We start from the raw sequence: 26,593 nt of genomic DNA on the forward strand, positions 1-26,593 counted from the left end.
CAGATATACACAACTGCCCAGCCCTACACTCAACACGTTCTGTGATGACCAGTCTACCAGGTTCAGGTAGAAGTCATCTTGCAGCTCCGGTGTGTCTAGAACCTGTAACACACATTAGTATTACCATAGATATACACAACTGCCCAGCCCTACACTCAACACGTTCTGTGATGACCAGTCTACCAGGTTCAGGTAGAAGTCATCTTGTAGCTCCGGTGCGTCTAGAACCTGTAACACACATTAGTATTACCATAGATATACACAACTGCCCAGCCCTACACTCAACACGTTCTGTGATGACCAGTCTACCAGGTTCAGGTAGAAGTCATCTTGTAGCTCCGGTGCATCTAGAACCTGTAACACACATTAGTATTACCACAGATACACACAACTGCCCAGCCCTACACTCAACACGTTCTGTGATGACCAGTCTACCAGGTTCAGGTAGAAGTCATCTTGTAGCTCCGGTGCATCTAGAACCTGTAACACACATTAGTATTACCACAGATACACACAACTGCCCAGCCCTACACTCAACACGTTCTGTGATGACCAGTCTACCAGGTTCAGGTAGAAGTCATCTTGTAGCTCCGGTGCGTCTAGAACCTGTAACACACATTAGTATTACCATAGATATACACAACTGCCCAGCCCTACACTCAACACGTTCTGTGATGACCAGTCTACCAGGTTCAGGTAGAAGTCATCTTGTAGCTCCGGTGCGTCTAGAACCTGTAACACACATTAGTATTACCACAGATATACACAACTGCCCAGCCCTACACTCAACACGTTCTGTGATGACCAGTCTACCAGGTTCAGGTAGAAGTCATCTTGTAGCTCCGGTGCGTCTAGAACCTGTAACACACATTAGTATCACCACAGATATACACAACTGCCCAGCCCTACACTCAACACGTTCTGTGATGACCAGTCTACCAGGTTCAGGTAGAAGTCATCTTGTAGCTCCGGTGCATCTAGAACCTGTAACACACATTAGTATTACCACAGATATACACAACTGCCCAGCCCTACACTCAACACGTTCTGTGATGACCAGTCTACCAGGTTCAGGTAGAAGTCATCTTGTAGCTCCGGTGCGTCTAGAACCTGTAACACACATTAGTATTACCATAGATATACACAACTGCCCAGCCCTACACTCAACACGTTCTGTGATGACCAGTCTACCAGGTTCAGGTAGAAGTCATCTTGTAGCTCCGGTGCGTCTAGAACCTGTAACACACATTAGTATTACCACAGATATACACAACTGCCCAGCCCTACACTCAACACGTTCTGTGATGACCAATCTACCAGGTTCAGGTAGAAGTCATCTTGTAGCTCCGGTGCGTCTAGAACCTGTAACACACATTAGTATTACCACAGATATACACAACTGCCCAGCCCTACACTCAACACGTTCTGTGATGACCAGTCTACCAGGTTCAGGTAGAAGTCATCTTGTAGCTCAGGTGCGTCTAGAACCTGTAACACACATTAGTATTACCACAGATATACACAACTGCCCAGCCCTACACTCAACACGTTCTGTGATGACCAGTCTACCAGGTTCAGGTAGAAGTCATCTTGTAGCTCCGGTGCGTCTAGAACCTGTAACACACATTAGTATTACCACAGATATACACAACTGCCCAGCCCTACACTCAACACGTTCTGTGATGACCAGTCTACCAGGTTCAGGTAGAAGTCATCTTGTAGCTCCGGTGCGTCTAGAACCTGTAACACACATTAGTATTACCACAGATATACACAACTGCCCAGCCCTACACTCAACACGTTCTGTGATGACCAATCTACCAGGTTCAGGTAGAAGTCATCTTGTAGCTCCGGTGCGTCTAGAACCTGTAACACACATTAGTATTACCACAGATATACACAACTGCCCAGCCCTACACTCAACACGTTCTGTGATGACCAGTCTACCAGGTTCAGGTAGAAGTCATCTTGTAGCTCCGGTGCGTCTAGAACCTGTAGCACACATTAGTATTACTAGATGAATATGCTTCGCTTCAACCCAATATGAGTGAAATATGAAGTAGAATGGAATGAGATACCTTGAGTGGCTTATTGACTAAAATAGAGATCAGCAGTTCTTTTATGGCCTGGACCAATATTTATTAAAATCCCAAAGAAAAATAGTGCAACATATCAACTGCATAAACAACAAAATTCAATGAAATCGTCCATCGACTTCTGGGATCACTGCAAAATCTGGAATATCTTCCTTTAGTCACGGAAACATCATCTTCGCGGTTGAGACAAAATCCTGAATACTGTATCCTGTATCAACACTGTATTCTGTATGCACTAACACATGTAAAATTTTATGTGAAAAAAAGCCATTAGTAGAATTATTTGTAATTTACAACCCAAAACTTCAATTAAAGAATATTTTAAATTATAAAACATCATGACTATTTATGGAATGTATGTTTTTGAATCAGTTTTATCCATAAAGAATAGATTTCAGGAATTGGAGCTAATTGGTAATAGTCATGAATATAACACCAGAAATCCCGGGGCTGCATCGCAATAAGCTCTCACGCTCTGGAACTTTTTAAAAAGAAACTTAAATATGCTGGTTCAAAATTGTATAACAAAATTACAAAAAGCATAACAGATGAGGCATCAAGTAAAAAATTCAAAATTAAATTAAAGCAGTACCTCATCAACAAAGCTATTTATTCTTTCGATGAGTTATAGGAAGTAACATTAATTTTTGCATTGTTAATTCTAAGACCCTTTGTTTATAACTAATTGTCAAATTTAAAACTTTAAATTTGAATTTGCAAATAAAATATGAAAAAAAAACAGAATCACCATCAACGTCTACCGTGGCCATGGAAAAATTATCCACGACTCCCGTGATCGTGGCAAAATCACAAATATTTCCCACGGTCATGTGGACATAATCATCGTGTCCCGCGATCGCGGCAAAATTCTGTTATCTCCCGCGGCCATGTAGACCTCATCATGAACTCCAGCAGTCATGGAAACGTCATCGTTGTCTTGCGCAATGGCGGCAAATTAAGTAAAAATTTTCAGACTTGTAGACATTATTATCGTCTTCCTCTGACACGGCAAATTTCTGATCATCTATCGTGGCCGTATAGAGTATACGGCCACCATCGACTACCGCGGTCACGATAACGTGATCGTCATATAGGGCGATCGCAGCAAAATCATGAACATCTCCTGCAGCTGTCTAAACAACATCATCAACTTCAGCTGTTACGGAATCATCGTTGTCTTGCATGATTTAACATTTCTCAGCACACAGCAAAATCAAGAAAATCTAACGCGGTCTTAAATACGTGATCGTCGTCTAGCGCGATCGCAGCAAAATCATGAACATCTCCAGCGGCTGTCTAAACAACATCATCGTCTCCTGCGGTCACGATAACAAGATCGTCTTCTTGCGCGATCACAATAAAATCATGAATATCTCCCGCGGCTGTCTAAACAGCATCATCGTCTCCTGCGGTCATGAAAATGTGATCGTCGTCTTGCTCGATCGCAGCAAAATCATGAATAGTTTATTAGACTTTACACGGTCCATAAATTTCCTGACTGTGACAACCAAATAAAGACTAAATCCTGACTTTTCAAGACCATTTTGAAATTCAACACTAATTCCCGACTTTCCCGTTCTTCCCGACCACTAGACACCCCCCTACTCAGAACTTCGCGGAATAAATCACGTTAAGTGCCAGTTTTTTGTTTGATTACTCGAACACAGTAGGAGTCAGTTGGTTGGTTTTTAAACTCGAGAATCAAGGGATCAATATAAACTAATCATCAAACTCAAAAACACAGAAATTCTAAGGACAACATTTAAATTCTTGGGATTGGAAATTGATAAAAATCTTAAATGGAACTGTCACGTTGAAAAGTTACTTGCCATAATCACATCAGGATTATATGCTTTATCTAGATTAAAACCTTTATGTGAAAAACAAACTCTAAAAGTTATTTATTTTTTATATATCACACTCAAGTACCGTATATCTTTTGGGATTTCACTTTATGGGGCAACTAGTGATAACAATTTGAATTCTATTCTAAAAATGCAAATAAAAGTTATTAGAATTATCAGCAATTTAGATTCTGGAACTTCTGTTAATAAAGAACATTTTTAATCAGAAAATATAATGACAATTTATGGAATGTTCGTTTTTCAAACAATTTCATCAGTAAAGGATAGACTTCATTAGGGGTGTGCGAAGCAGCAAAAAATTTTCGATTCGAAGCAACGATTCGATTCAAAAGATTTTCGATTCGATTCGATGCAACTCGATTCGAAGCAATACGGTATTTTTCTATTCATAATTGTCAATTGAGTGGATTAACAATAATTAAAATGTATCACATTTGTGTAATACAAATTTTTGTTGATGTGGTATTAGGCCTATTTCATACTTAACATATGAATTTTAGGTGAAAAAATATTTATTTTCAATCATATGTATTAGAATAACTGCTGGAAATACCAGTGAGCTGCTTTACTTGCCTATTTCATAATTTTTACTTGAATTGGCTCAACTGCAAGAAAGAAGAAAATATTTTTTTTATCAAGACATTCATTCTCATTTTAATAACTGTTTAAATAACTAAATAGGTGCCGGTAGCTAAATTACAACAAATTTGAATGGAACTTAATATAAAAAGACCATTAAGAAATAAATTTACATATCACAAGTTTAGGGCCTGTGGACCGGCTTCAGGACTGCAAGCAAGAAGAAAATAAAAATAATATGTTTCCACCATGCAATATGTATCATTCATTCCCTGCCTCCTAACCTCCTTAGTATAATAACCTCACACTTACATTATTTGTTACATCATCATAAATAAATAATTATTATTGGCATCAGTAGGCCTACAGCTTTACCTAGGCATTATTTTTATAGGGCCTAAAATATTAATAGGCTAGAAGCAACATGTCAAGTGGAGAACTCATTGAAGAAAAGATATTGTGTAAACTAATTTCCTATAAAACTCAAAAACAGTAAATAACATACAAACATTGTTTATGGTATAATTAATAAGGACTAAAAAATGCATATCATGTCATACAGTAGTATAGACCTACTGCAAGAGATTAAAATCCTTAAACAACTGATTTTGATAGCTAATGAATGAAAAGAATTAAAAATCCATCAAATAAAGCCAAACAATATCACAACTAATTAGGTACCCGAAAAGTAACTCTTAAATAATATATAGAAGATTAAAATAATATTAAATCAAGAGACAAGAAAGTTAAATGCTATCTTCTAGCCTAGTGCCCTTGGCAACACAGGTCAATGTTTTTAAACTACCCTCAATGTTTTTGGAACAGCAGGGCCTTTTTCTCTTAAGGAAGGGTAGTAGTATGTCAACAAAAACAATGAATCAGTCTCACCAGCCAGGCCCGGGCAACGATGTGTGAATTCAAGGTCATAGACCCTCCCCCTCCCCTCTTACACCACCCGGTTGCTACCCAGTTGTCCCAGTTGCTTCAATTGCTGACAAAATGCAAGTGATGAAACAAGGAAGTAGAGACAAAGAAATATATTTCTTTATTCAAAAACACAAAACTGTTAGAGATTATTTTCAAAGAAATTAATTCAATGTAATTTGTGAGTTGTAAATATTGTATTGGATCTTAGAAATATATTTTTTTAACCCCATCTAACCAAGATACAGATCTGTTCACTATATCAGATATTTCTTTTGTTTATAATTTATTATGTAAAATAATAAAATATATTTTTAATTAGGTATTGAATAAACAATAAATGATTATACTAGTATGTCTGGATAAATAGTCTTTCTATTCTTTTGACTTTGTTTTCTTTGCACTGTTAGTGTTGCGTCACGGCTTTTGTTACTCTTATCAGTAGACGACTAGACCTGGCTCTGGCTAGTGGCAGTGCGGCAATTGCTCTGTTGTGTCTTTATTCTTAAAGGTCGTGAGCCAACTTAATTTTTAATTCTCATTTGAACATTTTAATTCCTCTGTAATAATAGATATAATAATATAAGAGTGTTTCTTTGGAAATAAATTATTCTTTTTTTTTTCTTTTGCCCCAACAAAAATTCGGGGACGGGGACCGGCAGACACCTAACAAAAATACCAAATGAATCAGTCTATAACATTAATCTTACTAGTTAAGTATTAAGTAACAATTTTTCAGACTTATTTTTAAAATGATTTTGGAGTAACCTACCTTGTTTTGGCTAGGTTCACAGTAGTAAAATATTTCACACTCTGCTTACATCAAGACAAAAAACAAACCTCTAATCATTTGCAATGTCAAAACAAAAAAATATAAAACAATTAAAGCTATATTTAATGCAAAGAATGTATTAAATAAGAACGCCTTCGTAAAGGAAACGCAACAGCAACGCGCTCCTGTATTGCGGGTATTGCATTGACTTTCTGCAGGCGTTTTTCGTATATGGATACTGACTCCCTCGTGAATCGAATCGTTTTTTGACCACCACTGAATCGAATCGCGATTCGATGCATCGAATCGAATCGAATCGAAATTTCGATGCATTTTCGATGCATCGCACACCCCTAGACTTCATGATTTGGGACGAGTCGGGATAGTCATGATTATTTCACCAGAAATCCGAAAAACCTTACAATTGGCAACCATAGTCTGAAACTTTTTGAGAAAAACCCCATGTATGCAGGATCAAAATTTGATGATAACCTCCCAAACGAAATTAAATCAGAGACTTCCAAAACAATATTTAAAAATAAATTTAAAAAATATCTCATCAGCAAGGATATTTTTCTTTTGAAGAGTTTTGAATAGTCTTAGAGGTTAAAAATAAATTCAACATATGTATTTGTTATTTACAATTATTGTATTAAATTTGTTTGGCTTTGCCTTTATCTTATAAAAAATTTAAGCTAGTGATTTTTTTAAGTAAGAAATGTATTTAATAACTATTACTTGCAACTGTTGACACTATTCAATGTATTTCTATTTACAAGAGATGAATAGTCATTTTGAATTGAATTGATTGCAGCAGTGCCAAACAGAATTGGAGTTCTGTTTTCAGCTACATGTTTTTTATACATGTTTATACTAGCAGAGTACCCGTCCTTCGCACAGCTCTAATAAGAGTATAGGATAGAGTCCGAGTTGTTTTACCTTGAATGGAATTCTGGAAATCTTTCTCGTTGCTTTTCTTGGAGATCGCAGCAACTTCTGACTCGGAGGTCCGACGGGTGACAAAGAGTAAGGCGCCACTGACTCTATGTTCTGCTCATTTTCAATTGGAGAAGAATACTGGGGACAAAGAAAAATGTCAAGAAAATTACAGAAGAACCCAGTAAAAATATCTTTTAAGTCTGAAACATCCAACAATATAATTAGGGATGGACGAGATTGAATTTTTAGTTCGAGACGAGACGTGACGAGATTTTTTATTTCTCATAAAATTTCGAGACGAGATCGAGACGGGATTTCCCTTCTCATACACAACGGGAAATGCACGTTCAAAATTTTTACCTGATTTTGTAACATTGTTAGATGACTGTTTAAATACAAAAATAATGATAATAGGCAAGAATATTTACAATCTTTTATTAAAAAACATCAGCATAACATTTTTTTATTAATCACGCCTAACTTATTAAAAATGCCTACGATTAGGAAACATAGTGACATCAGTTAGGATAGAGTTCAACTTATCCTAAAATAAAATAAATCATAAAATAAAAGCAATATTAATTTTTATAAAATAGTTACTTGTTTTGACTTTTTATAGTAATAAAACATTCCTCACACTGCTTAACAAAACTTCTCAAATGTTATTAAAGTAATATTATTAAAATTATTAAAGTAATATTTACATTTATAGAACTAATTAAATGAGAAAGCCTTCGCAAAGGAAACGCAACTACAACACGCTCCTGTATTGCGGGTATTGCATTGACTTTCTGCAGGCGTTTTTAATTTTTTTTTTTTTTTTTTTAGCGAATTTCCCATATAGGGAATAAGCTATTACCGTAGTACTCATGGTAAGACCCGGACGCGGGACCGATTTTTTTTTTTCGTTTTGAAGTCCCTAGAGGCCAAAAACACCATCCGTTCAAATTCATATATATATAGTCCGTCAGCACGATAACTCGAGCAAAAATGATCCGATTTTGATGAAATTTGGTACAAACGTGTAAACGTACGTTTATTCGAACGAGTTCGCGATCCAGCATGATCGGACCATGGGAACGGGGGTTTACGGGGGGTTTTATGGGGTAAAAATAGGTTTTTCCCATTTTTGACCCAAAAAACATAAAATTTAGCAATTTCTTTCCAAACCATTTTGTAGAGCTTAAAAAAACAAATAATTTAGTATATTGAAGCGTTATTATGCGCCTAATAATTACGGAGAAAATTCAAAAAAATTGTAAATTTAAAATTCCCATGTTATTCTTATGGAGAATAAGTAAACTGTTGTAGTTTGCTTGTTTGTGAACATATTTTGATCAAATTTGGAAAATGTTTTTATTTCTTACTAACTATTCACATTTTACAAAAAAAAAACAGTTTTACCCTCCCTGATGCAGCAAACCTAAGTACTTGTTAAACTAATTCTATTTAAATCAAGAATAAATGTTATATTTTGAAGTAGACATTTCAGTGTAAATCCAATCAGTCAAATGGAAATTCGCTTAGTCTGCAGGTTTGCTGCGGCGGGGGTATTTTTTTTTTTAATTCTTGTCTTGATAAAAATCTTGGCCAAAAAGAAATCTCGTCTCGTGTAACGAGATTTAAAATTTCCCGAAATTTCGAGACTTGACCATCCCTAAATATAATATTTAACTTTTTATTTAACTTTTATTGACCTATACCTAGTCTAATAAATAAATGGTTTAATAATTTAAACCTTTGGTACAATATATATATATATATATATATATATATCTGGACTTAACAATCTCAAAAATTGACGAAAAACACTCATTTGATATATTTAGAAAAACAACAACTACTAAATTTATAATAACAAAATCATCAAACTACCCTTGGCAACCAGAATGGCAGCATTTCATTATGATCTATAGACTAATTACACTGCCACTAAATAAAACAAATTTTTATAAAGAAAAGAAGATAATAAAATATATTGCAGCCAAAAATGGATACCAAGACAATCTTATGATAATATGATAAAGAACAAAATTAAGAAACAACAGAAAAAAGAAGAGAAATTGAAAAAAGAATAATACATATAAGTTGATGTGAAAGGTTTGAATTTTCTAACAAATTTAGTTAAAAAGATATTAAGCCACAGAAATATTGGTGAAGTTGTTATTTCAAATTAGATATTAAGCCGTTTCCAGACTTTTTTGTCACACTGTATATATATTATTAATATTGAATCTTCCTATGTATATATCTCAAAACTTTGAGAAATTAAATTAAATTTTGACCAAGATTTTTCCAAGACAAAAAAAACGCCTGCAGAAGGTCAATGTAGGCCTAATACCCGCAATACAGTAGACACCTTTTAACCGGACATCGGTTTAACCGGACTACACTCGACGGAAATGACATCTCTTTATCTCGACCGGACAATATCAGCATATTGGTTTAACCGGACTAGATTGGTAGGAAGTGGACGGTACTGAAACGACTGTTCTCGTGTGAAAGATTTGAGACCAGTGATCACATGTCCAAATACAATGCTCTCCTAAATTTAAGCCGAATATCACCGTAAACGGTCTGTTTTAACGAGTTTATGGGGATGTCGGCTTAACCGGCAAAACCGTTATCTGGACTGGCCTTGGTCCCGATAAGGAGTCTACTGTACAGGAGCGTGTTGTTGTGTTTCCTTTGAGAAGGCGTTCTTATTTAATCAATTCTTTACATGTAAATATTGCTTTGTTTTATAAATTTTTGTTTTGACATCGCGAATGATGAGAAGTTTTGTTAAGTGTAAGCAGTGTGAGATATGTTTTACTACTGTAAACATAGCCAAAAGAAGTCACTCCAAAATCATTCTAAATATAATACAAGACAGATAAATTGTTACTTGATACTTAACTAGTAAGACTGATAAATTTGTCATTTTTCAAAGTTGAACTATATCCGATTACCACTTGAACTGATACCACCATGTTTCGAATGTGTAAGGGTGAATGTCAAACTGAGATGAAATTTCAAATAATAAAAAATATAAAAATAAAAATGAGTTTTTATTTTATTACACCTTTCATTAGTGATGGGTAAGTACTTAACGTCAAATGTCGGTTCCACCGGTTCTTGGGAAAAGTACCAATACCGAGAATCGATGGTGAAATGTCGGTACCGATACCTTCGGTACCAAGTTAATGGGTTATATTTTTATTTACTTATTAACAAAATTACAATCGTCAACCATGATGATTATTTCACTTAAGGCTATTTGAAAGGGAATATTTATCATAAAATATTATCAATAGTAGGCTAGGATGATTATTTCTGTGTTAGTTGATTAAATTGTCGTCACTATAGTCAGCTGACTATATCATCGACTACAATTGCTCCACCATCTTCAAGCAGAAGACAGAAGTTCATAGTTCATTTTGTCTTCTCCATGGTCATCAAGATCGGGGAATCGTCAGAATTTTCTTTCTTCATGCTGTAGGCCTTTGTGAGCAATTTGTTTAGGGCCTATTTAGGAAGTTATGGCCATTATAAAATTGATTTAGGTTGAGATATGGTTTATCTTGAAGGTATTTTTTTAGGGATTTGATCAAACGTTTAGTGTCAGTTATTGATTTTAGATTGTTTGGTGGAAGATTAAAAAGCCTAGTTCCTATGAAATGTGGGGTTGAATATCTTATTTTACAACTGTTATTATTATTGTTAAGTAGGCCTACTATTGGTTTTAACTTTTATGAGTTATTAATGTTTTTATCGACATTACAACATTCTTCTGTCTTGTAACAGTAGCCTATGATATGATGTAACAGTAGGTACAAGATTTTTTATTAATCTGTTCCTTACGTGATTTGTTGCTGTACAGTGTTTAGCAACTTTTGTAAGTCTTAATTTTATACTCTACAGTTTTTGCTACTGAGCAAAGTTGAATGACAACATATTGTCATGATTGTGCAACAGTCTACTAATTGTATTTTGATGATGTAATATGCAAATTATCACATTAATGGCCATTTATACAGTTTTAGGTTTTTTTATGGGTTTTTATGTCATGTTGGATTAACCGGTTTCAGTTATACGTGGTCTCCCCCACCACTCCCCCCCCCCATCACCCCAGATAATCAAGGTTCTACTGTATTAATTTTAGGTCGCCCTCTCTCACAGTTTATTTATTTATTTATTTATTACTTGGTACAGCACATATACAATGAATTTATATAATACAAAACTGCATAAGCCTTAAAAAAGGCTTGTCCGCAGCGTTTCTTATAATACTATTGTCTTTTCCATCTTTAGTCAGGTTAACTTCAACACACATCAGAACTACTGAGCAAGACAGGACTCGAGCCCTCAATTTAAAATACAGTCTCCAGACTAGAGAGACAATGCCTTTAAACAGCCCAGCTACTTATCAGACCTTCCACATTAACAACAATGCTTAATCCAAAGTTAAAGCAGCATAGTATTTCAAAACTTGACTCCCAGGTGGCATCACATGTCAGGTATAAAACAGTATAAAATCTGTATCGACAACAATACAATGGCTTTTATACATACATGGAAGAAATTGTTCCGCTCAGGTGATGATACCGCACGGCGTTCATCACAAGGACCCTTGACCGCCCCGATGTTGGCTCCGAGAAGTTCGTTGCGTAGCAGACAGTTGTACGCCAGACTGTCTCTGCCCCCCTCCCCAGCTGTGGTGTCTCGGGACTTCTTGGATGAACAATTCATCGACCTTCCGTCCTACAACACAAAATAATTAGTAGCCTATCAACATTTACTAGTTTTATCCCTCTGTCTAGAATGACAACAGGCTTCTAGAATTACACTTTTTTAGCATAAACAACCTAATACGGATAGAGTTACTGAACGAGATACTTATTGCATTGAATGAATAATGCACATTGAGAGAAAACTTACATAAAGCTTAGGGCGATGATGTATTCAAACAACGAGCACACACCAATAAATACCAACAAAAATAAACAACTAAAATCAAGTATTTACATGGCTCCCCTACTTATTACTATCATTACATTCTGCTATTTTTTTCAGCACAACAGTAAAGTGTACAAATAAACTCAATAATAATATTATATTATTTTGATAATATTTTAATGTCATGTCTGATTTGTAATTTTTTTAGCGGAAAGTAAATAAAAGAAACGTCTTATAACACTTAAAACATATATTTACGCTTATACTGTTGACAGTAAATATACAAAAAAGATGGCAAGTGGTGATCGATTTCGATTGGACACTCCAATCATCATCAGACCCAATAGGGGAATGAACTGTTACGAAAAAGTAAAACGGTCCTGGGTCTAGGTCTTACCATGAGATCTACGGTGATAGCTTATTCCCTATATGGATAATTCGCTAAACTCCTTAATTATTAGCCAAAAATATTGATTCCTCTGGATATTACCTCTAACCATAGAAACAAAAAAAAAAAGGTTGGAATTTTTGTCACCCCTTTGGGGGAGGGGGAGCCGCCGTGCCTCCAACACAATAGGCTAACATAACCTCATTGTCCAAGAAAAATACCCAGAAATCTTTATGAATTGTGTTTTTTTTTAGTCTAATGTGTTGAAATTCGTTGTATATTTAACCATGTCTGCCCATTATTAATTTTAAGTAGGCTCCCACATTATTGTTTTTGGAAAATCACAGTTCATTTGACAAAAATAAAATGGAAGCAAAACAAAGAAATGCCGATCAAAGCTTCAAGGTCAAGCTATCCGTTTACACTGACAATCGTCTGCTCCATAGGCCTACACATGACTCATCTGTCTGCTGTGCGCTTGCTATGTCACAACATTTTGTTATTGGGTATTTAGTAATCAAGAGTTTTTCTGTTTACAAGAAATTCCTTACAGAATTAGAATAATAGATGATCATTTTACGTAAACAACTCTTACTTCATTTGATCTCCAATATTATTGCCTAAAAATGTTTACTTTTACTTTATCTCTTGATGATACATTTATTTGGTTTTTGTTTAAAATTTGTAGTGCAAAATCGTGAAACTTGTCATTTTATTGCTTTTGGACCATAACTTTGTATAAATGGTACCTAATTGGAATCTTTTTACATTTCCATGTAGGGAAACAAATTCCAAACAATTTGTATATCTTGAAGTTTATATGAAACATTTTTGGTTCATGCAGCAATTTTTTTACCTACTGTCAATATTTTAAATATTTATTTTGTTGCCATTTTCAAATTCTTCATTTCAATACGAACACTTCAAGTATACGGTTCAATAAGTTTGGTCTGTTGGTTTAGTTTATATAAATTTTCGAAAATATAGTGGACAAAAATCACACTATAAAACTAAATTTTTATAAACACAATTATTAATATGCGCGTAGATGCCGGGCGACATGCACTGCTGTGCATTAAAACATTAAAGGAGTGAGCCAGCTCTTGTATATCTGTAGCCCTGGCCATAGTCTATGTTTTTTAGATATGGAATTTAATGGAAAACCAAAATAGGCTATGTAAAAAAATGTTTCACAGAAATTCCGTTTTTTTATAAACTCCCCCATTACCTACGTTTTATACCTTAATGACACATAACTTAACCTCACATTTCTATTGACGATTTACCTGTAAACAATTTAACTAGCCTAAAAGTAAATGTTGAATCAATGCAAAAATGTCATAATAAAAGATAATAACAACACTGAGTAGCTTATGTACATAAGGCAATAGAAAAATACTTTTAAAAACAAAAGCTCATTAGGGACTGTTTAGCCATGCTTCTTACTGCAGATAAGGGGTATTAGAAGGAAATTTTGGCAACTGCAATTTACGTGGTACTTAATTACCCCGTTTTTAGTAAATTTCCCATCAAAATAGCTATACGAGGTACTGGAACTAGATAGATTTTGTTGTCAGCTATCTAAATAAATAAAATTTGAAAATTTTGAAGTTAAGAGGTATTAATGTTAAGCCATCGTAATGTTATAAATACAGGTACTATATGTAGTATGTAAGTATTCTACTTACAGGTATCATTGAGAAGCGAGTATGCCAATTGTGAGGTGACCTGGCAGGAATGTAGCGGTCGGCCGACACATTCACTGAGTTCTTGTTGGACATCTTAAACAATGGCGGAGGAACCTGGAACAGCCAAGTCCATCAGTAATTGTTTAATTAAAATAAAATCCATGTTTTAGCTCCTGAGCTGTGGTATGATAAAAACTAGGTATTTATCTTTGTCTACAGCTTAAACTGTTGTAACTTGCGTTACAGCATTATAATGCTATCATCAGACAGAAGATTCAGCTAAAGCAGCATCGTAGAAACACATAACACGAACACGGACTAACATTTTACATTTAACAAAAATACAAACATTAATCAGGCCTGTCTCACACAAGGTACCTGTTGACATAATCTGAACTGGATGTTGGCTGTAACGCAAGTTAAAACAGTTTGAGCCTATAGACAAAGGTAAATATACCTGTTTTTAAGTAATTATTTGCAGTTTTAGTTTGAGGTTGAGAATATGTAGGGCATAGAGCAGAAGGGCCAAGGTTATTAGGGTTTTTGTTAGAATTGTAGGCTTACCTGATTTGGAAAAAGTGTAATCTGGCACAAGAAACACATAATAGGCTACTTCATACTATAGGTAAGTTACTCAAAAGTAAGACAAATCCATTGTCACTGACAGCATTTTAAACCAAGGAGGTTTCTTCCAAGGTTTATTGAAAAAGCTCTTAAGGTTGAGAAAAAAAGAGACATTTGCAGACCATTTGTCTGCAACTATCACCTTAAAAGCCAAAAGCATGAAATATGTTTATGTTACAACGGCTGTCGATTTTTACCACAGGTCATCATCAGGGCCAATCGGAAACTGTCAAGAAGTTATTAAGATGGTAAACTAAATTTAAAAATATTGTATTTTTATAATGTGGCACTTACAATGACTGGTGTCCGTAGCCTTTCTTCCAATATGTGCACTTTCTGTGGAGTGACACAGGGCGAGATGGTAGGAGAGGGGGTAATTGGATATTCTATAGGGTTGTTCTCTGTGTCTAGTTCATTCTGTTTCTCTTCCTGTCTGCAGGGGGGTGTGTCGTCAGTGGGTGGGAACAGCCATCTCTGCACATGAGACTTGCGCACTGTCATTTCCTATACACAAATAAATATTAAATAACTATGAAATTTAATCATTATTTAATTTTTTTTGCATTTTACCATATATAATCTAAGAATGCTTAGAATATTTTACAAAAAATTACAATGTTTGGTCCCTACTACAGAAACAGTACTCGTGTTCCAACTAGAATAAGTCTGTACCATCAAAGATTAATACTAATTGAAATAAATATGTTTCAAAACCATACATTTTGAGTGCAGAAACTTAGTACGGTACTGTACGAAATAAAAAGGGGGATCAAAATCTTTGTGCACAGAAAAGCTCACAAAAAACGGGTCGTGAATTTGTTGTTTGCGGGGCTATGGACAAAGCGATGTGTGTGAGTTAGATTCATATGGATTGCCATCCAAAATCTAATAAGCAACTCCTGGCATAGGGAATATTTCATATCTACAAGACACCAGACATCTATTTCTGTGATCTAAGCCTAAGGTTAACTACGTACCACAGTCTCAGTATATTTAATTGTGTCTTCCTCGCAATTCATCTGTTCCGAGTCTGTTATGATAGTCTGCGTGGGTGTTGTGGGAGTTGTGTTGGCAGACTCACGCAGAACTATGGATTTGGGCGAACACATCTGCTGTCTGCGCAGTCTCTTGGCAAACTGTCGATCCATTTCACAATCTGTATCCATTATGATTTTTTTCTGCAAAAATCGTTTTGTTTAGAAACATGACTAATTTATTAAACTATTACTTATTTAACACATTTGGTTACTTATTTATATTCATTATTGGTTAGTTATTCATTTTCTAAACTAAAACTGCAATATAGATCTACTACATATAAGACTATGTCCTGTTCACCCATCAAAACATAGGCCTAGTACATAGTTCCCATTTAAGGTATATGGATATATGTTAACCCTTTGCCCTTGAATGGCCGGCAGTGCTGGCCACAGCTCGTCATTGTTCACGCAGCACCTGAGAGGCATTCCCAGGTCGTACGGCCAGCACTGCTGGCTATTGTGGTTTCTCTGTTAGGTTGGTCACCATTCTGCCAAGGTTAACATGGGAAACTCCAGAGCCACTGGGGCGGAGCCGATTGGACGGATCACGAAATTGATGGTGTATAAACCTATTCCATGAAATTCTACACGTATGTACCAAGTTTCGTGGCAATCAGTTCAGCGGTGTCAGAGTTTATCACTGCCAAATATATATACAAACATCCTCTTTTATACTTATAGATCTTGTATTTTGCATAATAATGTAATGTTAATTATTTAACTATACAGCTTGAGTTTTAGCTAGTTTCTCATATAGGGGATAAGCTAAATTACCATAGCTCTCATAGTAAGATCTGGACCCGGGCTTGATTTACTTTTTAATTTTGATGTCCCTAGAGGCCAAAAGAGAGACCATCTGCCATCTGGTCCATGATATATATATGTGTCCGTTAGCACGATAACTCGGGCAAAAGTCATCTGATTTTGATGCAATTGAATGAAAACGCACCTAATTTGAATCAGCTTGAAAATAACATGATGACACCATGGGAACGGGGTTTGATGGCGGTAAAAATTGGGTTTTCTAATTTTTTACCCTCAAAACATAATTTCTCAATTTCACTCCACAACACATTTTGTAAAGTTTAAAAAAACAAATAATTTAGTATGGTGAGAAGTGCTCTTGGTACAGTTATTGGTTTACAAAGAAAATTCAAACAATTTTTAATTCAAAATTCCTATGTTATTCTTACGGAGAATAAGTAAATTGTTGTAGTTTATTTATTTATAGATATATTTTGATCAAACTTGGCAAATTTATTTATTTTATACTGAGCTATTAATATTTTGCAACAAAATAATCAAATTTTACTACCCTCACTATAGAAGCAACTCTAAGTAGGATTACTCGTTAAACCTAATAATACAGGTTGATTTAAAAAAATACCACAACTTTAAAAATGTGTAGGCCTATTTAATGAAAGTAACATAATAGAACCTTCTGTTGTACATCATTACAAAGAGTATTTAAAAGTTTTTTTTACACAAAAACGAGTTTAGAGATGCATAAGTTTGTAATGATGTTTAACAAAAAGGGTTCCATTATGTCTCTTTAATTAAAAATACACTTTTAAAGTTACGGTATTCTTTTTTAATCACCCTGTAAATATCTGACAAGTTAAAGAATATGTGAAAATCCAATCAGGCTAATGGGAATTCGCTACGCTAAGAAGCTAAGTCTACAGTTTTGTTGCGGCAGGGGTATTTAACTTCTCACGCAAAATGTATCATATATTAAACACACACTTCTTTATTTATAAATCATTCCTTAGGAAAGAACTGAAGACAATTAATTTTAAGATTGAATTTGCATCCATCTGGATTGTAATGGTCTTACTTTCTTGGTATTTAACTGATTTTAAAACAATGTTAACAAAATAAATCAATACATCCAGAAACAATAGGATATAGTTCAAATATTTAAATCTATCTTGAAATGGAAACATTTAATTAACATCAGTTAACTGGCCAACACTTAATAAAACAAACATAAAACAGGCTTTAGATTTTACAATTACCGGTAGCCTAAATGAAAAATCTACTTGCATGGATCAGAGATTATGGTAAATGTTATGATTCAGGTTTACATTTTTACTATAAAGTTGTAGGTATCTAAAGGCCTAACTTTGCACACTACTGGGGCTAGATAATTAAATTCAACTAAGTCTGCTACCTGATATTAAAAACACTAACCTGATACAATAAAATATTATTCAGAGGTAACTTCTTCTACATATAACAGTCAAAAGTGTTGATTACTTAATAGATAGGCTAGTGTGTTTGTCCTCATCCCCAAAATTGTACAACTTACCACATAAAATAATAGACTACTTGAAAAATGCAATTAAAAAAAGTTTTAATTTAGCAGTAAAACGTACACTATCCAAAGTAAATTTGTATTGCAGGGTAAAATATTTATCAGTTACAGGTCTAACACACAAGTTTATTCCAAATGTTTTGATGTCATAAGTTTAGTTACCACACCTATCAACCTTAAAGCAGGGGTGCCCATCCCCCCCTAGACTCATGACGCAACCCCCCCCCCCCGCAATTGAGCAACAGCCCCCCCCCCATAAATGATGTACACAACAAATTAGAAACATTATTCCCCCGCCCAGCACTATTTGTAAAACTATAAAAGAAGTTTTATAATTTTTTTAGATATTTAAAATTCAAACCCAGTTAATCTATATCAATAAAGTTATAGTTTTGTCTGAAAATTGCTCAGAATTGTACATAATTTGGGATATTTATGTTTTATACATTGAAGAAGTTGAAACATGTCTTATCTCAATTTATGTCCGTCTGTCGTCACGGCCCAGAATGCATTTTATGCAGCCTACTCATGGCCTACTCTAAAGAAAACTAGAGTACCGATTATGATTCTAATGGTTTAATTGTATCCACAAGATTGGCGAGAGAGTCCTTATAGCCATTAAAATATGGCCTCACTATTTTGGAAATAAAATAACGGACGATCAAAAACACAATTTTGTGTGATTTTTCAAGTTTATTTTCTCCATGTTTACTACATACGTCATTAATTTATGAAATACTAATAATCTGTTATGAGAACACGTCATGTATGAAATTATGAGCAGCTGTTTTGATAAAGATTCCTTTTCCTAGCTGTCACTGATATGTTTACATAAATGTTCTTTAAGAATACTGTGTAGGCCCTAACCATTTCCGATCACGTTTGTAAGCAAATCCAAAACCAAGTGAGATTAATAACCGTGTGGCTTTGGCTTACATAACGGGTTTGATTTATCACGAGTACTAATATGTAACTGTAAATTAAATGAAATAACTAGCCATCATCCAGGTCGGGAACCGGAGATTCTGTTTGTATCAAGTTGTACTTGAATTTTGATTACAGGGAAAAGACCGTGAATCAGTGTTGTACAGGACTGGAAAACTTATCTTTCTATATAAATAAAATTAGAGTTTCATAAATCACCTCAATTTAAGGAATTTTTTATTGCCAGAATATCCATACAGCGTTCGTAACCTGCTTAACGAATTGTCAGCGTCTTTCTCGATATTACGATCCCCTCTCCCTCCCTTTAGAAACATCACAGCTCCTTTGATGAAAATGAAATGGAAACAACGCTTGCGCCAACAATCGTCTGCTCCGTACACTTCTGTCTGCTGTGCGCTATGTTACAACAGATTTCAGATACAACAGCTCTAGGGAATGATGACGATATAATGCTTAGTACACTGTGATTGAGTGATAACCATGGTAACTTTAGTAAGGCTGTGATTGGCCAATGAGTAGACCTAAATATGGCGACTTGTTGAATTCGTGTATGAATTGAAGAGAAACCTATTAAAGAACAGAAGAACAAAGAAAGAGAATAACAAGATTGTTCTCGTTACATTCTTTTTTAAGAGTGTTTTAATTATCTCTCAATATAATTTTACAATTTTTTATTACTTATCTATCAATTCCTATGCTGTGTTACAGCACCTATCGGTAGCCTATCCGTCTATCATGAGCAGTACCTTATAACACTTTCTAAAGGTTCCTTTAATAATTTACGTTATTTATAGCAATACAATGTTTGGCTAGTGATTAGTTGAGTTTGAGTTAGCTACAATTTTAAACGTTTCCGTTTGTACAACTGAACCAAGATAAATGATTTGAAATTTACAATAATAATGATTGTGCAATATTGAATTTCGTTTATAAAAATGTAAATCGTGACGTTTATGGCTGTTTACAGCGTTTTAATGAGTTTGTCATCTGTTTTTATACTATATTGGATTAACCGTATTTTTCATTCCCCCCCTCTCCCTATTAACTCAGGTAATCGAGTATCTACACAATAGTGTAAAGTATTGTAGCCTATGCTACTTGCTACTTGATTGTATTTTAACGAGCTTTATGTCAACAAAGCGTTCTGCTGTGCTAAGTCGCGGTGTAGCTGGACGTGTCTGTACCACGCGTTATCTTTTAACTATCACAGCAGTTGAGCCATCCCGTGCGCTCCCTCTTAGATCTCACGTCTTGCTAATCTTAAATAAAAACTTTCTACACGAATCCTAAACTATCCTAAAATCCTATTTTAACTAATTTAATTCAATAATATAACTATTGTCATTAATTAATCCACTTTCTATCTGGCGACTTCGTAATGTATTTTGGATTGTCGTCACGTTGAACATTGTTGCTATTAACTTTAGCCCCCCCCCCCATTTGAATTTTTGAGCCCCCCCCCAAGAATTTCAATGACGCAGTCTGCGTCACGGCCCCCCCTTGTGGGCACCCCTGCTTAAAGATCATCATTCTATCCAACTAAAACCTTACTTTTGGTTGAAAACTCCGTATTAGGCCTTAAGATTAAATCTTACGATTTTCGTGTTTAGCCTAAAGTTGATGTTTTTTGTGCCAAAATACTAAATAAACCAGTTGCTTTATCCCAACCAAAATTCTCGGAAATTGGCTCTATGGTACATTTTAGCATTAATAAAAGAGATAGGCTACTTACAATTTTAGTTTTCAAAAACTAAAATCACTTTTTATCACAATTTTGTTTTAAAATTCTAAGTTAACTGGATTGTCTTTTCCCCAACTATTCACAGTCCCACCCCACTTCTGACTAAGTTCTGTTCATCATAGGTTGATTGTTTGTTTGAGGTCGAAGTCCAAGAAATAAGTTAGTCATCCCTGAGTTTTAAGATAAAAATCAGTGATAACACAAAGTGAATTGGCACTAGGAATGTTGTCTTGCCTAAACAGGTTAACCCAACTGAAAAGATAAACTAATATTTGAAAACATTTCTAGTAAACTGTTAAGAGTACCTAACAAATGGTCACTGACCAATGTTTATTGACTACAAGATTAAAAAATAATGTTAATAACTGATATAAATATTTGTAATATAACCTATAGCCTTATCATATTACTTTTAAACTAATTAAACAGTCAGCTAGATCTGATACGCAAGTTACTTTCTTCCATTAGCTTGTCAACAACCCTTATCATGTTAAAAGTGGTGAGAGTTATGATATTTTAAGGGGAAATCACAAAAGTTTCAATAATTTTTTAACCTTAATTTTTACAGGAATTAAAAGGGTTGAAATTTTTTTTCATAAGACTAATAACATACTTAATTTTCATCAAAATCAGTAGAGCCAGTTTTTTAATCTGATATTTCTGTTATTATTTTTATTTTTATGAGGAAATCACTATTACAAATCAAAATCTGTAAACATCCACAGACACACAGATAACCACTATTTTGGGTTCAGGGGAGCCCAAAGCGGATATATTCACCCAAAACACAAACTCAAAGATTTTGATGATCAAACAATACTTTCTCCATAGGCTATAGGCCTAAGTGTAGGGGGAGGAAGAAGTTTTTAGTGCAAGAAGTTAAACACACGTTTAGCCTAAACTCGCATCTTTTTTCTAGCAAAATGATTGCAAATAAAATTTTTCCTAAAACTTTCCAGAAAACTTGAAAAAATATAATTAGGCCTATGTAGCCTAGTATTTAAATGATCTTTAATATTAATGAGATTATTGTAACTGAAATTTTAATTTGGTGGTTGAGAATTATAAAATGCTTTACATTTACAAATATTTAGGTCACAATCGAAATATTTTAAAATAGCTTGTACAAGGGTATTAATAATATGTTGGGGAAAACTTGTAATACTTTTTAAAAACATTAAGAAACTATGTTTAATGAAAGTTCCATTGGACAAGATCAGGAAATTCTAAATATGAATAACCTATAAATAAACAACGTACCAGATTTCAAAGATTATCACTCTTGAGTGGACAAATGGAATTCCCCTGAGTTGCACCTTGGACTAATCTCCAGAACAAAAGGCCAGACAGACTACCCTGACTAACTGAACCATCCACTCTAAGTGATCTGAATCTGAATATGTGTAGCCAGGAAGTGATTAGCTGGTTAATTTCACTAATTACCAACCCCAAAACTGCCCAGAGGAAGTGTGAATCACTTGAGATGTTTACTCTTTAAAATATTATTTATCACATAGGCCTAGTTCATTGTTTCTTCAATAAACAGATGAACCAAAACATTCCCCCCTTATTTGATTGTAATTTTTTTTAACTCTTAGATATAGCAAATTAACCTAATTATTGTTGGATTTTGTTGGTTATGAGGTTTGATCATTTTCAATATTCTGAATGTCACAATTTTTTCTTAAAATAAAGATCAGTTTTAATATTTTTCTATGTTTCTTTTAATAATAAAATCGGTTTACATTATGTACCGTTACTGTATAAGTTAGCTGCGATGTTACTTGTTTCTTTTTACAATAATCTGTGACAACTCTCTGTAATCTAAATACAATTCAATCAATTACATCAAAATACATATATTGCATTATATGTACACATTGTTACAAGAAATAGAGTCATCAGAAATAAAAATTAAGTTAATACAGGAGGCTAAAAATAAATAATGTAAAATAACAACATTATACACAGAGCCTTTAAAAGAATAAGAACAAAACTTGATGGAGAAGAGCAGTACTGTAAATCAGAATAGTTTTTGTTAAAATTTAAAAACCTTTAGGTATTACTTTATATTTTTCTTGTTTGATATTTTGTGGCAAAAGGTCAAAATATGTTTATAAGTTAAGTGATTTTCTTTTTAAAAAGCTGTAATTTATGCTGCTCAACAAATCGATGGGGTCTTGTGTTTAAGCTCTATCACACACTCCCAGTTGAAGTGTGCGAGCTAGACTATTAGGACTAGATAAGGTCACTTTGATAGAATACATCCTTACAATACAAGAGGCAAATCCAATCTTAATAGCCCTGTCCATAGATTGTCAAAACATAACACTGCCATAAAATAAATTGCATTTGGTTTTTTAATAAATTAGGCTTGGCAGCAAAAACTGTACATGTCTATTATTTATCATCATTTCTAGGCTATTATTGTTAGTTTGCACTACATATCAAACTAAGTTACCGGTGTGTGTAGGTATATATGGTCAATGGTATAATGCTCTGAGTGGAACTGTGTTTAAATACAATAATAAAGATTGGTATAATCTTATTGTAGCCTATTTGTATCTTGGTTAAATTAATTCACATATATCATTGTTAATTGGCCAGGTTTGAGGATATGCAACTTTTTAAAGAATTTAAATAAGGCAGTTTTAAGTTGGAAAACTGAGCAAAAAGAAACGTCCAGCAATGAGTCAGCAATCCATGAGTTGTAGACGGACTCATGTAGGCCCAATCCAAAATCTATTTTAATGATAACACAGACTATCGGTAGCTTAGTCACAATCAGAAAACCCATAGGGCCTTTTCCCAACCTTTAAAAAATATAACGGTTTGGCCCTCAAAACTGTCCTCCAAGCGCCTTTGCCTGCTGCTTGATAACCTTGGGCATCAGCTTGGCTACTTGATAAAGATTAGGGGTTAAAACTATATGGTTTATGATTAAAACACGATGTTTTTTTAACTTGCACACTGCTTTTTTTTCCCTTGAAATGATGTCCAATAGCCTACATCTGATCTTGATTATGAGCCTATAGGAATAAGCCTATTCAATATTTTAGGTTGGTCATCAATACATTTCCCAAATATAGGGCCTATCTTGACACCTCAATAACTTATATTGAGAAATTTTGCAATCTCTAAACATGTAGCTTTCTTTTTAATTTAAATGCAGTAGGCCTAACCTCATCAGATAAACTTAGCTGGAATTAAGTTAGCTGCTCGTTTACTTAGATTGGAAGGATTCTGGTATAGGGTATTGGCCTTTTAATGGTAGGCCCTATCTTCAATAAAGGCTAAGCGTTGTTGAAGAGTTAACTTACCGTATGTTTCAATTGGGTTTTAACCCTCGAGCTTGTGGTCTTTTTATGCTGTGGTGGCAAGGGTTTTTTTATGGGTCGCGCAACATTTTTTATACAGTACCGGTAACACATTTTTTTAGAGTAAGTAAGTTTGTAAATATATCATATTAAGTTATATATATAATTTTTTTCAGCAAAATACAAGGAATAATATTTCCCCTTAAAGTACATGTTCTAAACTTTAGATATGAAATTTTGATTAAAAAAAAAAAATTTAATTTACTAAGCAGAATTTTTTTATTTATATGCATAGGCCTACATTATTCCGTATTATTCATAGGCTAACACAAATTCAATGTTTGAACTCAAAATAATTTTTCAAAATATACAAATTGTGCACAATTTCATGAGGAAAAGAATGATAGGGTATATAATACATGTATCTGCCTTATTTTCCTATAGGCCTAAGAAAAATACATTATAACGGTTTTTATTACCATATACATATTCGTTGTTCAACCTACACGAATACTTGAAGCGAAACATTCAGGTCTAACTTAATAAAAGAAATAATTTACAAAATAGGTAGCCTACTCAAGTTATATTAGCTACATACCTAGAGAATCCCAAATTTCAATTCAATTCATTTCAACTCGCATTTCAATAAAAAAATAAAACTTATAACGCTAAAACACCGAAACTAACCAAACACAATGCGAGATAAGCGACAACATACGCCGGCAATAAGCAACTGCGTCATCATGACAATGTCGTCAGCTGATACGTTATTTTCATAGAGTTGTAGAGTTCAAACCTCATTCAAACATCATTGAGGTGTCATAGAGTTTCAAAGTTTTCCTAAAGGCTTCTAAATAGTTGAAATGCACATAAATTGACAGATTACCGTATTCATTTCTGAGTCGAATAAAAATGATATCAGGCTAAGTTAAGTGAAATTTGTTTCGTTTTCGTGCAAAAATCGGCAATTTCTGTGACGTTGTAAATGCGCCCGTAATCGGGCACAGCAATTTCGGCCACGGCGTAAATCAACCGATATCGGGCGCATGCCAGCTCGAGGGTTAAGTTCCACTTACATTTAACCTAACTGTTTGAAGCTGGTTTTGGTACTTACATTAATCATTAAATCTGAAAACTGCTGACTTAGCCTGACAACTTGAATTAACTTAGGCAGAATAAGAATTATTTAAAAGCATGCCAGAAGCTAAAGGAGCGCACAAGAAAAAATCTCTTCTTCATTTCAGAACTTTCGAGAGTTTTAAATTTTAACCTTAAGTTTAAATCCAACAAGGCTAAGTTATCTCCGGAAATGCAGCAACGTGGTTAATCCTAGGACAGCTAAGTTAATCCTAGGGTACAGTTTCTTAACTGGGCTAACTTACCCTAACTTAAGTTAATATCGTTTGAAAATATTGATTAAGTTAATAACAGGCTAGATACCTATGGTATTTTAAACTATATACACTTCCAGTGGGATGAATCCAAGTGAAGTATCAATACATATTAGGGTAGCATAAGCCTAGTTAAAAAACTGTAGCCTACCCTAATCCTAGGGCTACCCATAAGAAATTAAAAGTATAACATAGCCTAACCGATTAACTTACTTATTCCTATACTTTTAGGATCATAGGTTATAATCAATTCAATGTTGGCCTTGCTACTTTAATGGAGTACAAACTTCAATATGATTACATCCAGACATACGGTAAACCATATTGATGCATAGGCCAAGGCAAAATTTGACAGTTATAGCCTAGCCTAGGTGGGATCCCTTGTGCACAGCCTCTTAGAGGATTTTCGTTTAACAATATGAAAAGCAAATAAAGAAACGACATCCATAATGCTGTTTGCAGTGAATGAATTAGTTGTAAACAATAAAACAAAATTCCTAGGCCAATGTTATTTAAAAGTACTTCATAATATGGAATGAAACCATGAAACGTTAACTTACCAAGGAAGAGTTTTGTCGTTTTGTCCCGTCGGTCTAGATATATCCTAACTTAACTGGCGTTACAATTAATTATGCGACACTAATGGTTAAAGTTATTAAAGCTTGAGAACATGTTGCACACAGTACTAATCTAATTTTAAATTTATTTTAATATAACTAAAAAATGCTTGGTTTATTGCTGGTTGATGTGTTATGATATTAGTGTGAGTGTGAGTGTCTGAGTGAGTGAGTGAGTGTGCGAGTTTTACTTCTTCTCCTTCCTTCGCTCCAACTCTCCCTCCAGTTCAATCCTAACCCAACTCGGGTCGCTATCAAAGCGCCACCACATCAAACCACCACCTCTGTTTTTCGGTCAAATTGAAACCACCAGCACAAAAAAACCCGAGGAACCCCTGTTCAAGGCCACACTCACCACACCGTGGCCTTGGTTGGTTGACGCGTACCATAGGTAAAACTGGTAAAACATACT

General features: G+C 34.4%; 1 protein-coding gene across 1 annotated transcript in view; it reads right to left on the reverse strand.

The window, feature by feature from the left end:
- The window catches only part of LOC128988854 (fizzy-related protein homolog), a 40,737-nt gene extending 14,405 nt beyond the window's left edge, over positions 1-26,332 (reverse strand). Inside the window, exons 1-6 of the mRNA XM_054410568.1 lie at positions 26,125-26,332; positions 15,791-15,991; positions 15,108-15,317; positions 14,190-14,303; positions 11,730-11,918; positions 7,176-7,313 (exon numbers count right to left, since the gene is read on the reverse strand). Coding sequence (XP_054266543.1) covers positions 7,176-7,313; positions 11,730-11,918; positions 14,190-14,303; positions 15,108-15,317; positions 15,791-15,979 — 840 coding nt within the window. The 5' untranslated portion in view covers positions 15,980-15,991; positions 26,125-26,332. The remainder of the gene's footprint in view (positions 1-7,175; positions 7,314-11,729; positions 11,919-14,189; positions 14,304-15,107; positions 15,318-15,790; positions 15,992-26,124) is intronic.
- Positions 26,333-26,593: the final 261 nt, after the last annotated feature.

This window comes from Macrosteles quadrilineatus, unplaced genomic scaffold, assembly GCF_028750875.1.
Source record: "Macrosteles quadrilineatus isolate MER2022 unplaced genomic scaffold, UCM_ALF_1.0 Scaffold_3__2_contigs__length_128488019, whole genome shotgun sequence".
NCBI lineage: Eukaryota > Metazoa > Arthropoda > Insecta > Hemiptera > Cicadellidae > Macrosteles > Macrosteles quadrilineatus.